The 17,033-nt window shown below is 42.3% G+C and overlaps 1 protein-coding gene across 1 annotated transcript in view; it reads right to left on the bottom strand.

Annotated features, from left to right (window-relative positions):
- Positions 1-10,009: 10,009 nt before the first annotated feature.
- Positions 10,010-17,033, bottom strand: part of Znf462 (zinc finger protein 462) — a 132,398-nt gene continuing 125,374 nt past the window's right edge. Inside the window, 2 exon segments of the mRNA XM_051187820.1 lie at positions 10,010-11,537; positions 12,735-12,858. Coding sequence (XP_051043777.1) covers positions 11,297-11,537; positions 12,735-12,858 — 365 coding nt within the window. The 3' untranslated portion in view covers positions 10,010-11,296.

Here is a 17,033-nt window from a genome sequence, read left to right as displayed (position 1 = left end):
GGTACTATGCTAAATGCCTCCATTTAATTTTAGCCATATAACATGTACATTGTCCCTCAGCATCTGTTGGGGATTGGTTCTGAGACATCTCATAGATGCTCCAGTGCTGCATACAAACTGTTAGTGTTTATTTACAACCCACACATACATCTCTGTCTACTTTAAGTCATCTCTCAATTGCTTGTAATTCCCAATGCAGTGAAAGTGCCAAGTAACTAGCCCTACTGTGTTATTAAGGACCTAATGACAAGAGCAAAATGTCTGTGCATGTCCAGCACAGATGCAAATTTCTGTTAAGCAAATATTTTTCCTTCCTGTGGTTGGTTGAATGTCTAGCTGCAGAAGCTACATATGTAGAAAGCTGACTGTATATGACTACATACTGTTGTGCGAATAATACAGATGGAGCAACTGGGACAAGAAGAAGATCAAATTAATTGCCAAAAAGCATACAGTAAGTGAAATAGTAAGCATTTGCCTATTAGTCACAGTACACAGTCTTGACATGGTTTCAAAATCCAGCTACCAGCCAGGTGTTGGTAGTGCACACCTTTAATCCCAGCACTCGGAAGGCAGAGGCAGGTGGATCTCTGAGTTTGACTCCATGCTGGTCTACAAGAGCTAGTTCCAGGACAGTTGCCAAAGCCACAGAGAAACCCTGTCTGGAAAAACCCCATCTTAAATTTCTGGTTGCATGCCCTCCCTTGTTATTCCCCCACCGGGCAGGTCCCACAGCCACACCAGCTCTAGATAACACACAGAGACTCTGTATTAGATATAGAGCTGTTGGCCAGTTACTAATTTCTTATCGGCTAGATCTGTCTTAAATATTAACCCATTTATATTAACCTAAGTACTTCCATGTGGTCTTATCTTACAGGAGAGAGGGGCTGGTGTTCTCTCTCCATCCTCCATCTTGAATCTCTTCTCTACTACTTCCTCTCTCCTCTCAGTCTCCTCATCCCACCTATCTTGCTTTCCTATTGGCCAACAGTGCTTTATTCATTAACCAATATGAGAAACATATTTACAGAATGACATCTCCCATCACCCTCTCTTATCCCATGGTACCCCCAAACACCTGGATTGTCATCCAAAGGCTCATTGGAGGCTAGAGAACTGACTTAGTGATTAAGAACATGTACTGTTTGGAAAGAGGACCTGAGTTAATTCTCAGCCCTGGCTTCTAGTGGCTCACAATTGCCTCCAGTTCCAGGGCATCTGTTACCCTCCTCTGGCCTCCCCTGGAACTGTACCCACAAAACCCACACAGACACATACATGTTGTTAAAAGAAAACAAAACAAAACTCTAAAAGGCTCCTCAGAGTAGAGCTCCTTCCCTGGGCCAGTGATTGCCACCCGGAACCCATCTACCACTCAAAGGGATGGTTTTCTTTTTTTCTGACACTTGCATCTTGATGGCCTTTGACGAACATTTTCTAATTGCTGTGGCAAAATACCTGTCTGTTTTTTAAGCACATAGAACAGTGCTGCCCACATTTCAAGGCGAGTCTTCTCACCTCAAGTAACTGAATCAGGAAAATCCCTTACAGAAATACCTGGAAGTTTGGTCAACCTGATTCTAGTTCTTGTTGAGTTGTCAATCTATTAACTATCCTAATCCCTGTCCTTTATTGGTCCCAAGCAGTACTTCCCTATCTGAATCTCCCAGCAGCCTCTAGGTTGATGCTAGACCTGAAAAGGAATGGGAGCCATGCATGAGCTTGGGTCTGTAGCTGTGGTCTTTTCACACAGCCTCCTGGAGTGGGCCCTTTCAGCTCTGGGGAAAGGTCAGAATTTCAATCTGATGTTTTCACACATATTAAATGGATTTCAGAAGTACTGTTGCTGCCTGGCTCCTGTCTTTAAACAATGTGGTTAAGCTGCTGTTGCTGTGATCGGCTGCATTCCTTCCACATTGTGATGTGGTTTTTGGAAGTCATGCATGCAGTCAGCTAAACCAAACTTAGCTGTTTTGTTAATGAGAGCAAGCTCAAGAGAGAAATGATGAATAGAGAGAGCGAGAGTCTGCTTTCCAAGTCCAATTCAAAAAGCCAAATAATTAACTTGGAGGGGAAAGGAAGTGTCCCTTCAGACTCCGAGGATGACCCTATCCTTTCTTCATTCTGTGGGGGGGGGGTGATGGTAGTAATGGTGTGTAGAAGGATAGGATGTAAAGGAAGTTCCTGCATCTCGTCCCACTAACAAAAATACCTTTTAAATGCTGTTCATGTTCATAATGAGCTTGCTGACACAGTCTCCAACCCCATCACAGTTCATTCTGGCTTCTGCTGTCCCCTTCACTTCCAGGCAGTCATCACTCAAGTCATTACTCTGTCCAGGCTCTGTCCATCTCTGAGGAGAAAAGGATGGGTTAAGGTGCCCTTAAGCAAGAGTGCTGGAGTTCAATGTTCTAGTGTTTTCTTAGGGAGAGCCTGGAATTGCAGACAAAGACATTTTTCATCTACCAAGCTGCATATTTTTACTTAGATATTTAAAAAAGCAATATCGAGCTCGGAGAGTAAATGTAACATTGATGCCAAATCAGATGAGAACTAACACTTGGTATCAACAGGAATATATTTGAATTTAAAGAGGCTAGCTGCATCTGACGGCAATGTGTCTCTGCTTCTAAGAGTCTGGGTTGAGTGGGGGAAGGGGAGAGCAGAGCATTTCACCATCCATACATCCATCCATCCAACCATCAATCCATGTATCCTTTTCTTCCAGGGATGTTATTGAGTTCTCATACAGGGCCAGGTTCTGTGTATGACAGCTGAGAGACAGAAACAAACAAGACAAAGAGACGTGGTGGAACAGCTGTGGCCAGAAGTACTCAGGCTGCTTGTAAGCCCCGTCTGAGCTGTGAACATTCAGCAGTTATTGGACCCTTCACTGAGGACTCTGATCTACAAAACATGCCCGTGATAGCAGTCACCTCAGAGGCTGGTTAAGCTCAGGGTGGACTGGAGAGTGATGGGCCCATTCTAAAGATATGTTCACCTGGGGTCCACAGGATTCATTTGGAAAAGGAGTGCTTTAGGGATGTTATGAGGGATCTTGAGATGATGTCATTCTTGGTTGGGATGGGTCCTAAATCCAGTAACCTGTGTCTTTAGAAGAGAAAAAGAAGCTCTGGCAGTATAACACTTGCTTTATCCTACTCACTGCCCTGGGTTCCCATCCCTAAAACCATAAAAGCAGAGAGAGGGGGAGAGGGAAGGAGGAAGAGAGGGAAGGAGGGAAGGAGGGAAGGAAAAGCATGGGAATAAGTAACATGAAGAAAGAAGCAGAGCCTAGAGTCATATATCTATAAATTACAAAACACACCTCTGCCACCATAAGCTACGAGAGGCTCTGAGCAGAGTCCTTCAAAAAACCTACAACAGAACACCAGGAGCTTCGATTTCTGGCCTTCAGAACAATGAATATATATTGTTGTTTTCATCTACCAAGCTTGTGGTTATCCGTGACAGTGTCACTGAGAAAAATGAATACAAGTGATAAATGAATGCCGGTATTCCCGAGCGTGGAGATCCTGGAACATGACCAGGCTTTCGGGAGTATTTATTAAAATAGGAAGGAGGTGAGAGTGAGGGTAAGACTCTGCCCTGGGGTGTGTAAGGAGATAGGGAAGGCTTCCCATCTGAAGTGACATTTAGACTAAGCATTAGAGAGCAGGTGATTCCAGTAGGAGAAGGGAGTTGGCACCAAAGCCACATGCATTGTGAGCTGCCTGACATTTTCAGAGAATGATGCCTACAGTCCTTGGAGGTACCATATGAACTCTAATCCAATGATGCTCTCTACGTACTCTGGGCACATGAGACCATGGAAACCTTTGATATACATATCTATTTCCTGTCTTTTCTGCACCTGAGACCAGTACAGAAGGGGTGGGGTGGCAGAGTTTCCTTTTGTTTCCCCTGCAAGTGGGCCTGCCATATATCCCTTGGTGAATTCTGACCTTTGGCCATAGTGACACTAGAGTTGAAGTCTCTCTTCCAAAGGGCTGCAAGAAACCACTAACTCTGGCTCGGCCAACATGGAGAATGAAGTCTTCCATTTTAACTCAGCTTTGGAATCATTTTACTCATAGGGCTTAGTTAACTTAATGGCAGTGAACTTGCCTTGACTTCAACTAGCTATTGCTTTGCAGCAGTTAGTACTGCTTCTGTCTGGGAATATCAAACCATTCTGAGTGTCAATAGCTTAAACACCCATCCTTTGATCTCCCAGAACCACCTCCAGCATACCCACAATGCATTTGTGGACAAGCCTCCTTCCATTTACTGACCCATTGAGCACCATTGAGTGGAAACAAATCACTCTTACCCTTGTGGTCTCATAATTGCTGGTGCCATCTATTCCAGGAGGAATTCCAGAAAGAAGGAAGAAAGTAAATAAACAAAAAGTGGAGAAAGAGGTAGAGCCTATAGCCAGAGAGGAAAATTGTCTTAGAAAAATTTCGTGAGTCCCTTCTTTTACATTGTATTGGTCAGAATTGTGATGCGTGCTATATAGTCTTGCAAAAGAAGCTGGAAAAGCTGGGAGTGGGGGCACACACCTTGCTTTAAATCCAGCTCTTGAGATGCAGAGGCAATGAGAGTTGTGTGAATTCAAGGCCAGCCTGGTCTACAAAAGCAAGTTTCAGACCAGCCAGGGCTATGTAGTGACATCTTCTCAAACAAAACAAAACGAAGTCAAACAGAAAAGGAAGAGCTGAAAAAAAATATGTTTTCAAAAGTTGGGCACATCAGGCATGCTTGCTAAACACTTTTAATTCTAGCTTTTAGGAGTCAGACAGGCTCTGTGAGTTCAAGGCTAGCCTAGTCTACATAGTGAGTCCTAGGCCAGTTGAGACAACATATTAAACCTGTCTCAAACAAACAAACAAACAAAAAACAAAAACAGGACAGTTGAGCATTTAGCCACTCCAGTTAAAATTAGGCTTCAATCCTGAATGAAAAATGATGGGGATTAGATACTTCAGATTAATTTGACAAACACAGTCTTTCTACCCCTCTTGTTTTACATATCAATCCCAGTTCCCTCTCCTTCTCCCCTGTGCCACCCAACCCCCTATCCCATCCCTTTTCTGCTCCCCAAGGAGGGCCTTCCATGGGGGATCTTCAAAGTCTGTCCTATCATTTGGAGCAGGGCCTAGGCCCTCCCCCGAAACATACTCTTTCTTAAACCTGTCAATACCTTGGTTAAACTTCCTTACTGGGTTTACAGTTCCAATGGTCATCTCTACTTCTTTATAGTAAAAATCCCCAGCGTGATATTCATTGGTTTAATGAGTTAATTCTGTGGTCATCTGGCTCTGGGACTCCTTGTGTGGGTCACCTAACACTACTTGTACCAGACAACATTTTGCCTCTTTGTCTGCCTTCAATGGCCCCTCTCGATCCCTCTTTATTCCTGGTATATATCCTACCCATCATTTAGATGCCTTTTTATGAATGCAGCCTCTTTCCTACATCCCTGACCCCAGAGGTTTTCCTCTGTACTTATCTTCTAAAATATTTTATCTTTTTATTATTGTGGGGGTGCATGTTGGGTGCTAGAGGACAATTTATTGTATGAGTTCTATCCTTCTGTCTTTACATGAGTTTCAGGCTCAAACTCAGGCCATCTGCTTGTATGACAAGTATGTACCTGCTGAGCAGTCACACTGGTTCCCTTCCTCCATGTTTCTAAATAATTTTGTTATGTGTTGCTTTGCAGGCTTTGGTAACAGGGTTTACAATCTGCTCCTGCACACTGCAGAATAGGCAAGAATTCTTCCCTTTCTATTGAAGTAGACTTGTGTTGAAGACTCAACATTCTAAAGACAGCTGAATTTGAACGTCTAGTCTCTTTGTTATGAATAAATAAATTTGCTGGGCAGAAATATGTGGAAAATTTAAAAGAACAATAAAAATAAAAGCAACCAAGATGCATGTTGAATTCTGCATGTTCGTTTAAAAAATAAAGCAGAGGAAGACAGATCTCAGTGAGTTCAAGGCCAACCTTGTCTACAATGCAAGTTTCAGGACAGCCAGGACTGTTACACAGAAAAACCCCGACTTAAAAAGCAAAAACAAAACAACAACAATAATAATATATACAGCAAGGTACATGGTTTAAGTAACCTGCCCAAGAGATACACAATAAATGGGTCAACTGATGCTTGAGTGTGGGTGACCTGATTTAAATCTAGTACTGACCAGTGCCCTCTGTTTTGTGTATCCATGGCCTCTACTTCTGTTCCTGCTCTGGCTTCCTCCAGGATGGACTGTGGTGTGGAAGTGTAAGATCAGTCCTTTCTTCCCCAAGTTGCTCATGGTCATAATGTTTTGTCACAGCAATGGAAGCTCTAAGACAATACTACTTAGTGAAACTTGGGCAGGTTAGGAAGTTGGTGACAAAATGTTAACAGCATTATTGTGTAAAATATAAAAAACATTAAGCTTGAATATTCAGTAATTCTTAGGGACTGCAGATTATACATACTCATTTCTATTATCCAATATGCTATGCAGTCTGAAACATTTCTATTTTCGAAAACTATAAGAAACATGAAAAATATTTACACCATGAAGTGGAAAGAATTTTGTAAAACTATTCATATTTATTTACTTGTTTTCTTAAGACAGGGTTTCTATGTGCACCCCTGGCTGTCTTGGAACACTCTATAGACCAAGCTGGCTTTGAACTCAAGAGATTTTCCTGCCTCTGTTTCACAAGTGCTGGAATTAAAGTTGTATGCCACCACCACCCTCCTATTCATCCTATTTGAACCATGGAAGGAGAAACCAACAACAAAAGGGCTAGAAAACACTCCAGGATATGAATGTGGGAGGGACTAAAGTGACTTTAATTCCTTCCTCCCAGCTGATACTTTTTTAAGAACTATAAAAATGCATTTATTTATTTAGAGACAAGGTATCATTCCATATCCCTGAGTTGCCTGAACTTGCTGACCTGGAACTCAAGAGATCTGTCTGCCTTCTGAGTGATGGGAACAAACATCTACATCACCACACCTAGTTAAAAAGAAAGTCTTAGTTTCCAGTTTGCTTGCTTGTACAAGGCATGAAGTACTTGATTTTGTTAAGTTCATTCCAAAGAGTGATGTCCCAGCAGTGGGCAAAATGAAAAGGAGGGACAAGGGGATGAGATGTAGCCTTTGCTTAAGCATAGCACTGAAGGCTCACTCAATAGATATGCCATGTGCCTTCTTAACCCAGAGGCATTCCTCTAAGAGGCAGGAAGAAAACAAATTTACTCTCAAGGGCAGTATATAGAGGGTCAGCTGCATCAACACAGAGGCCCAAAGCTTCCTAAGGATAAATGAAGGGTCCACTAGAATCCAACACCTTTGATGAAGTTCCCTTTCCATATCTCACATTTCCACCCTCATTTGTAAGCTGTCAAAAGACTGGAGCCGTGTCTGTCTATCATCCAGTTGCTAGCACCAAATACCCACTAAGTAATGTTGTATAAGCACTTGGCTGATGGGACCAGCATCTTGTGTTTTTGAATACAAGGTTTCCATGTATCCTGTTGCTGTTTTTCGTTGCAGAAGCTCATAGCTCACATTCTTCCTGGACTCATTGGGAGCCTAGACTAGACACTTTCCAGCCCCTATGTGGATAGTTGGGGCTGTGACTAGGTCTATCCCATAAAGTATGTGTGCTATTGCCTTGGCAGAGTGCTGCTATGCTAAGCTCCCACGGTGACCCTGTTATTTCTGTGCTATGATGGAGCATCATCATGTCATCAGGTGAAAAAGAGGAAGACCACTACACAGAATTGAATCAGACCTCTACCATGCTAAGCCAGAGGCATCAGACTGTCTTGTGGCCCCTACCAGGCCCAAGGCAGAAGCATGGGTTAGACATAAACTCAGTTAAAGACACTTCATAACTGTTGATGGAAGTCACTCATAACTGTTGATGGAAGTCACTGGAGAACAGCAGTTTTGTATGGAGAAAGCCCATTTAAGAAGTTAAAAAAATAAAAGATTTTTATTGATTGATCCTTGTTTTGCATTGCCTGAGGGGAGCTCAGATCCAGGCACTCGTTGGAGTCTATATAGTTTCCCAAATTGTATTTTTGTCAACACAGAGTTACCATCCCTTGGCATCCTTACTGTCTGGTTTTGTTTCCGTCACATACAGCCTTGTGACTTCTGATCATCTCATTTCTTAACTCCAAATTGGCTAAGGGCATACAAAACATTAAGGAAGAGAGGCAACCAGGGTATTAGTGTGACTAATTCCTCCTTTGGCTTCTAATAGGGTGGCTTTAAAAACACTAAAGGAACCGTCATGATCTGTGCCTAATACACAGTAAGAGAGCATGCAGCATGAGGTGAGGGTGACCATCAGGATCCTCCAGGGGATGTGACTTATCATGGCCTCAGTTCATGGATGATTTCCAGTATTGGCATTTGCTCCTGAAGCTCCATTTTGATTCCCAATTTATTTTGGGGGTTGTACATGGTGGTGGGGGAGTTGTTGTGGTCATCCTTCTGCATCAGCTTCCCAAATGCTGAGATTTCAGGTGTGAGCTACCACGACCAAATGATTCTCATTTTTTTTGGTGGAAAACATTCCCTCCATAAAATTTTCATTGGTGTTGCATACTCTGATGCAGGAATGTTGACATTTTAAACTCCAGCTCACACACTTCACCCTGATCTCCACATCAGTATGTAGATTGACGACAGGTTTTGTTACTCACGCCAGCCTTCCTGTCTGTAATCACACCCATCAATGACTTACAACAGATGCACATAGACACATGTGAAAAAAATTCTTTATTAATTTCTCACATTTCATTACAAAATGTATGTTGCAAACAACTTGAATAGCCTACTTGTGGTTTTTATTTTTATTTGTGTCAGGATCCCTCTGTCTTTCATGAAGTTTCAGGAAACACTGATTATTGGAGTCAATAGGTTATCATTTTGCTATTTATTTTCTTCTCTCAAGCTCTGAAAAAAAAATGTCCTCTGTATAAATTAAACAACAACAACAAAAAAGTTGTAAATTATATGTCATTACAGTCAACAGAAACAATGCATCCAAAATGTGCGGCCACAAAATATCAGGTATATGTTTGAAAAAGGAAATAAAATGACATTCTAGCCTTGTTAAAAGGATAATGGTCCCATATTTTTATTAACAGGTTAGCAAAACAAAATCCAATGGATTACAATATTTACATGTTATTTGAAAAATAAAGTAGATAAAAGCATGTCACAATTGTTTCTCTTTTTGTTTCCCTTCGTTGTTTTGGTAACCATCACAAACATCCAATCTAGATATGAAACCGTTTAGTACATTTGAATGAGGCCAATCAGAAACAAATAAGGACACAAAAGAATCTGTCTAGATATTTCACTTTCCATACTTTTGCTTTCCACACGATGGCCCCCATCCCTAAAAAAATATTAAATTAACATCCTACAAATAAAAATTCTAATAAAAACAAAACAAAACAAAAAACAAGAACATGCTTTTCAAGTAAGTACTTACTTCACAAGTTGAGCATCTTTCCATGGATTTTATTTGAAGCTATGTGGGACACTGTCACCTCAGTCATCCCTCATCCCTCCTGGCCCGCCCCCCAACCCAACAACCCTTCCACGTTAAAAAAAGAAAAACCAAACCAACCAACCAAAAACCAAAACAAAAAAGGAGACACGATAAAGGACTGACACTGGCCCATACACATTCATTGTACATGTATGTGGATGCGCGCGCGTGCGCGCGCACACACACACACACACACTCACTCACACACTCACTCACTCACACGCTTCTAAAACCTAAGCTTTAAAAAGACACTTCTCTACTTTTTGGAAAGAAACCCCTGTTCACAATCAGAACATACTATAAATGTGTAGTCTACGTTTAGTCTAAGCTGCTGTCTCCAAAAAAAAAAAAAAAAAAAAAAAAGCTAATGTGGGGAAACAGAAACAGAACAGCTAGATGGAAAGATGGCTCCCTATAGGATCTCTTGCCCATGCTCTGAAAGGGATGGCTCCCAAAAGGAACAAGAAAGCCTCACAATACACAAAGCAACCAAAACACAAGAGTTCAAATCACACATGAAAGCTAGCCCAATCGAACAGAAATTGTTGGTGTTTGTATGAGAAGAAACGAAAGGGTCAGAGGGCCTCTTTAACTGACCCACACACTGCATAGCTGGGCTGGGGTTTGGTTCTTTAGTTAAATTAAAAACAAAACAGAAAGGGAAGTTAACCTCTTTTTATTTCCATGTTCAAAATTATAAAAATTCCTATGCACACACACGCACACAAATCCTGTAACTCTCCCTTGACCTCAAATTAAAAACAAATGCACAAAGAACAATTTATATATGAAAAAAACTGAATTTGTGCTGTGTTTGTAACACTCAAATTGAGAGAAAATAAACATGTGGCCAACAAAACCCCACAATCACCTTAAAATTAGTTCACATGAACCTACCAAATTCTAAATTATAGCTGAACACTAATAAACAGCTTACCTGGAATACAGGGTGACAATTCACACACAGTTATCTAGTAATTAAAGTCTGTTTCTTTTTTTTTTGTTTTGTTTTTTACTAAAATAATTAAAAAAATCACAGTATTTTAAGAAATAAAACCCACGTGGGGATTTTAAGCACAATTTGTGTTCCTTTCTTTAAAACTCTTTTTCTCCATTCACCATCCTGTCCAGCAGCTCTCTCCACATTTAACCACAAGGGTGACAGGTAGTAAAGACAAATGCAGAGATTTCCCTTGGTTAAGTCTGAGGTACTAGGAAACAGGTGACTGTTTTATGCAAAGCAGTTTTTTTGTTTGTTTGTTTTCTGTTCTGTTATTTTTTTTTTTTCTCCCAAAGCGGCTGCAGTTAGGTCTTGAAAAAGCTTAAGGTATTAAAACTATAAAAACGCACTGAAAGTTGTGCGCCCAAAAAGTTGTTCCCCTAGGAGAAGTCTTCTACTGTCCCCGAGCTTCGGTTGCCACACACTGTCCGAGGGTCACGGTGAGCGCCCGCTGTGTTCGAGGAACGTACTTCCCAAACTGCAGCAGATGAAAACTTGCGTGGTGAAGATCCGGAAGGAAGGATGGCGTGACGGGAACGGAGCCACATATTCCAACCATTTAAATAACTTTAATTTACATCCTCACTCACACAGGTACCAGTGCCCTGAAAATAGATTGTTCAGTCCTAAAAGCAGCTTTTGTTCTGTCTTCTCTGCCCCCTCCCTTCTCAGCCCACGCCGGCCCTCCCACATTTTCATCACGGTTCAAGTAAGATTTGATAAGAATTTCACCACACTCTTATTCGTTTTGGCCTCTGCAGTCTCCAGGAGAGATTTGTCGGCAGCTACTACACAGATGGCTACGGCTTCACTCTTTAGGGAAAAGTCTATCCCGATTGGCTCATCGTCTTCTTTTGCCTCTATGGAGGGCAGCTGCATACTATCCTCTACCATCTCTTTCGTATGGACTTCGTCTCTGCTCACTTGGTTGGTATCATGCAATGCCCTGGAAAAGCAAAACAAACAACAAAAACATTCATAGGCCAGATGTGGTGGCACATCTCTAAGTCCAGCACTGAAGGAGGAGAGACAGCGGTCAGGAGCTGGGTGCACAGGCTTTTTGGAGGCCAGGCACAAGCTTGGCGGTGGCGGTCATTCCCCAGGCATCATCTTTTTTGTTTTGAGATAGGGTATTCTCACTGGCTAGGTCAATATAGTAGGCTGGGATCCTTCTGTCTCTGCCTCCCCAGAGCTGGCATTACAAACACACACCAAGCATTTTATTAGCTGAGTGACGGCCATGGCCCCTCGCATGCCTTCTACAACTAAACTAACAACTCATCTGCCCTTACTTCTGACTCTAAAATAGCATTGCAATTCTATGTGTATATAACTAAATCGCCAGTGATTTTCTATGTCATGTAGACCTCTAACAATTTGGATCCCTAAAAATATTCAATGTTGCACCATGGTTTGATTATACAATGTTTTGCTTCCAAATTAATATAGTATTTTTATATCGTCCCCTTCTCTGAGCTATATAGTGGGAAAATGGCAAGAACTGCCTCACACTCAAATTCATCAGCTGAACTCAGAAGTTTGGTATTGGCCAGTAATGATTAAGATAAAAGGAGTATTGAAGATTAGTCAAGTCTATTAATAAATCATCCAAACACACAAAAACCTAAAAACCTGCAGGCAGCACCCTACATTTTGAGAAATTTGGTTATATTTTCAGGTCTAGACACTATGGGCAACTCACACAAACCACAACTTAGTTCTCTCTGGCTGGCGGACTAAGGGCTACTTGTGTCGAGAACAATTTTATGTTCAAAGAAGTGAGTGGTCAGAACGTGACAGCAAGGCAGGTGGAATGGAGCTGTGTCTCTGAATTAAGTCACAGGCATGATCAAGGCCATTCATAGAACTGAGCAGACACGGAAGCAGAAACCCAGCGCCAGATCCCCATTGTATCAGAGAATGTGTCGTAAATGCAAACTAAAGGGGCACACTACCCTTGAGTACAGGATTCCCTTCCCCTGACTTCTGTTGGGGTGGCAACTTTAAAAACTGAGGAAGAATCTAGCCCCTCCGTCATCACTGCCTGTCTTCCATGCCTGTGAGGTGGCAATGATTAGGCTGGTCTACACAGCTCCCTCCCACTCTCTCATGTGGGCAAAGGTCTTCTTAGGACCATACTTACATGCCATGTCTCAACACATGTCTTTCCCACTCAGAGCCCTGAGAGAATGCCCGTCCACAGAATTCACACGGAAATCGCTTCTCAGGGTTCACACCAGTCCCTCGGTCAGAAAATCTCATCAGCTCTGCAAACAGAAAGAAAGGGCCAGCTTTACCTTTGTGCTTGGGAGTCAACACGCACTGGGGAGCATCTCCTGACTTACCTGGGAAGTTACTTTGCAAGCCATCACCAGACTTCCCTGCCTCAGGGTTTCTCTTAAGCACACTTCCTGAATAGCTCTCAGGAACTGTCTCCAGTTCCAGTCACCAAGGCTCTCTACTTATCACTTATGCAATAGCTTCTACCATCAACAACCCTCCTGCCAGAAAAGGCTCCTGGGCCTACTCTAAGATCCCACAGCATTCCTTTTCCAATTAACTCATCCCTTCTGCGTTCTCTGGTTGAGGGCTTGACAGCTTGGCAGCTACTCAGTGTCTCCGGAACAGGTTTATCTTTTCACTAAAAAGACAATAGACCACAGGAAACACCAAACCTGGTCGTACAGTGTAGACCATGGGCCTTTTTACTCCTCCCAAGTTGAGTTCGAAACTTCACAATGCCTACAACACTTTGGCAGGGTAGTTAGGGCCCCTCCTGTGAACGGGGGCCCTAGACAACTGTGAAGTGGGGATGGGGGGTCTATATAAAAGTGTCTCTGCGTCAGTGAGATGGCTCAGTGGATTAATGTTGCTTGCTACCAGGCTTGATGATTGGCATTTACTCCCTAGAGCCCATATCACGGGAGAAGAAAACAAGCAACTCCTACAAGTTGTCCTCTGACCTCACACATGCAATAAATGAACACATGCAATAGTAATAATAAAAATAATAAAAAAGCATGTCCCCAGCCAGTGATGGAACCTGGTCAGCTGCCCACTATTTCTCAACCAGGGGTATACACAAATGCAGGGATACAAAGACATTTCTGAATGGGTCTGGTGTACACATCAAATATTGACCTAGCTGTTTTGTTTACTCCTGTGATACTGGCACATGTTAGGGGTCTGATAAATGGGGATTGTTTAGCTAATTGTTTTTAAGCCACACCTCCTGGCAAGCTCAAAGATGAGGGCTTATGCGGCCTTTGTGCTATCCTGGGTCCTAAGCCCATATGCCTTTCATTAGCCCACAGAGGGCCAAGTAAGCCATTCTGTAAAAAACGGTAGAATTTAAGGAAATTTGATCTTCTTCGTCTCTGATCCTGGCCTCACAGATTAGATGTCACAGGAAGCCATCTCGTGGTTATGCCCCATCTTTCACGAAATCTTCAAGACATTAACTGGGGCTCTGTGACGCCTTCGTCCTCTTGACAAAAAGCTATGTGAACAAGGCCAGTTTTCACAAAAGAGGAGACATTTTCTCACAAATTAAGAAGATCACCATACAAGCCATTAAAAATAATTGCACAGACTATCTTCCTTGATTCTTTTCACTGGAAATGAGACAGCACCATCTGCTCTGCGCATTAATTCCTTAGCAGGGATTATCTTGGGCAAGAAATCAACAGAATGCCTTCCTGACTCCTCCCAGTTGCATAATGAGAGGGGGTGGGGTGGGCAGAGTTCTGCTTGGGTTCCTTTCAATTTCTTCATGCCTGGCTTTTCTCTACAGTTCCCTCTGAGCTTCCCAGGCCAATCTTGCTGTGCATCTGTGTTGAGTATGCTCCCTAGCTCTTGTTTGAAAAGGAACTGGGTAGGAGGAAGGCTGTAGATTCCCCCAAAGAAGGCATCCATTATGACAGCCCAAATTACTTACAAGGACAATGTTGCTAGTACTTGCTCCTTTGCCCTCAGGAAACATGAAGCCAGTCCTCTATTGTCTCCAAGGGCACATGCTAAACTCGCCCTCAAAGAAGAGGCCATTCTACCTGTCACATCTCAAATCACTCTCCCCCAGCTTGAGAGCTGAGCTCATACCCCCTCCTCTTGCCCTCTGCCAGAAGCCAGGATATCTGGCAAAAACACCTCAGGCTTTTTTTTTTTTTTTTTGGCAAGAATCTACTGAGATGGAAGATTTGATTCTAGATTGTTTCAAGGGAGATGGGACAAAGGAAGTTGTTCTTGCAAGGATGGATGACATGGAAGGGACAGTTTCAGCTTGCAGTTCCCAAAGCACTCAGGTCAGTCCCCCAGACCAACCAGAGAAGGCCTTTTGCTTCATATGGTTAGGTCTTGTGAATGAAGACACAATAGTTTCCAGTGAGAAGCAGAAGCCCCACAGTTCTCTCTGGTTACATCTGGTCTCAAGCAGTGAAGGGAGGCCAAGCTGGACAGGCATGGAGGTGTGTTTGCTATCCGACACACCTCACTGGTTGTGCTTCTTCATGGGCTATGCTTATTTTATTATCTATTTTGGGGGACATCACTGGGGAAACAGAAGACTCTGGAATACTGATGGCCTCAAAATAGCGTGTGCTCAGCCTTAGACATGAAAAAGTCATAACACCCAATAAGGGATCTTTTATCTCCTAAAGAGGGACAGCAAGGCCACAGAGTACCAGGAATAAAAAGGGGTCTTTGTGCTCTCAGTCAGAAGCGTCCTCTATGAGGACATTCAAAACAGTGCAGAGATGTTAAGAATTTGTTGAGAAGAACATTTGTGAAAAGGTTTTTTTTTTTTTTTTTTTTTTTTTTTCAAAAGAGGAGAAAAAAAAAAAAAAAAAAAAAAAAAAAAAAGCCACATTTCTGAGATCACATGTGTTTCCCTTAGAAGAAATGACATGACATGACCCACAGGTGAGGCAGTTTGGTTTGAGTAGTCTTTCAGGCTGGCCATGCAGCTGGGCAAGCAGCTTTTGACTAGTTAGCACACCTTGGCCATTAGACTCTTGTTGTCTTGGTTGGTTGGAGATTCAAAGGCCAAACTAGGTCCCTGGGTTATCATATTGGAAGGGTGAGGGTGAGAAGCACACCACAGAAGAAAATGGCCTATGAAAGATACCTGCTCAGGCAGGCCAGATATTCTGCCATGGGCCCTTATCTAGCCCCAGGGCCAGTGCACCCCCCATTTCATGGCTAGGTTCTCTTAATGAAGAAGATTTTATCTATCACTCAAAGGGGTTGGAAATGTGTACAGTGTTCTGGAACCTGAAAACTGAGATTCAATACCCACTTGGTTTATGACCAATAGGTCATAAATCTGTCAGACCTATTATTTATAGGTTCATGCCTTGGCTGTCACGTCATTTAATGTCTCCGGCAGTGATGGGATGGTAATCCAAGGCCTCAAACACAATAGGCACATACTATCTATCAACAAGTTACATCTCTAGCCCTCACCTTTATAATACCAAGGTGACCAGAAAAGACCCTAAAGAGCCACAGTAATCTAGAGTAAAGAATATATGAAGTTTGAAACTAGGTGGTGGTAGTCACTCCTTTAATCCCAGCACTTGGGAGACAGAGTCAGGCTAATCTCTGAGTTCAAGGCTAGCCTAGTTTACATACAGAGCAAATTCCAAGACAACCAGAGCTATACAGAGAAACCCTTTCTGGAAAAAGAAGAAGGAGAAGGAGGAGAAGGAGAAAAGAAGAAGAGGAGGAGAAGAAAAAAGAAGAAGGAAGAAGAAGAAGGAAGAAGAAGAAGAAGAAGAAGAAGAAGACACTACATTCTGTGATTTTTAAGATACATTTCAAAGCTAAGGTAATGAAAACAGCATGACACTAAAAGCAGGTGCATGAACCACTGGAACAGAACAGAGTCCAGAGGTAAATCACACACAGTAAATTGATTTTTGAGAAAGTTGCCAATATCACACAATGGAGGAAAGATAGTCCCATAAATAATTACTGTGACAACTGGGCATCCCAGGCAGAAGAAAGAAACTAGATCCTGATCGCCCAACAAGTAAAAAGAAAACCTCAAAATAAGTAAGATTGAAATGTAACTCCTAAAGCCATAAACACTGTTGGAAGGAAACACAGGGAAACTTCGTTAATGTAAGCCCTAAAGCTGTAAATACTGCTGGAATGAAATACAGGGAACCCTTCATGACACTGGTCTGTAGATAGGTCTGAAGATGATTTTTGTAATTTTTCTTTTTTACATGGCCCTCACAAAGCACAAGAAAAAAAAAATTAGACAAATGGGAGCTAAATCAAGCTGGAAAATTTCTGAACTTCTGAGGAGACACCACAATGAAAAGACAATCCACAGAAGGGGAGATGACAACTGCAGACTATACACCTGTCACAGGGCCAACATCCTGGGTGTATGAAGAACTCAAACAACTCAGACAATACTTGAGTGAATAATTTCCCC

The sequence above is a fragment of the Phodopus roborovskii genome, unplaced genomic scaffold (assembly GCF_943737965.1).
Source record: "Phodopus roborovskii unplaced genomic scaffold, PHOROB, whole genome shotgun sequence".
NCBI classification, from domain to species: Eukaryota; Metazoa; Chordata; class Mammalia; order Rodentia; family Cricetidae; genus Phodopus; species Phodopus roborovskii.
Note: the sequence above shows the minus strand (reverse complement) of the source record. Positions and strands in the feature narration are given on the sequence as shown.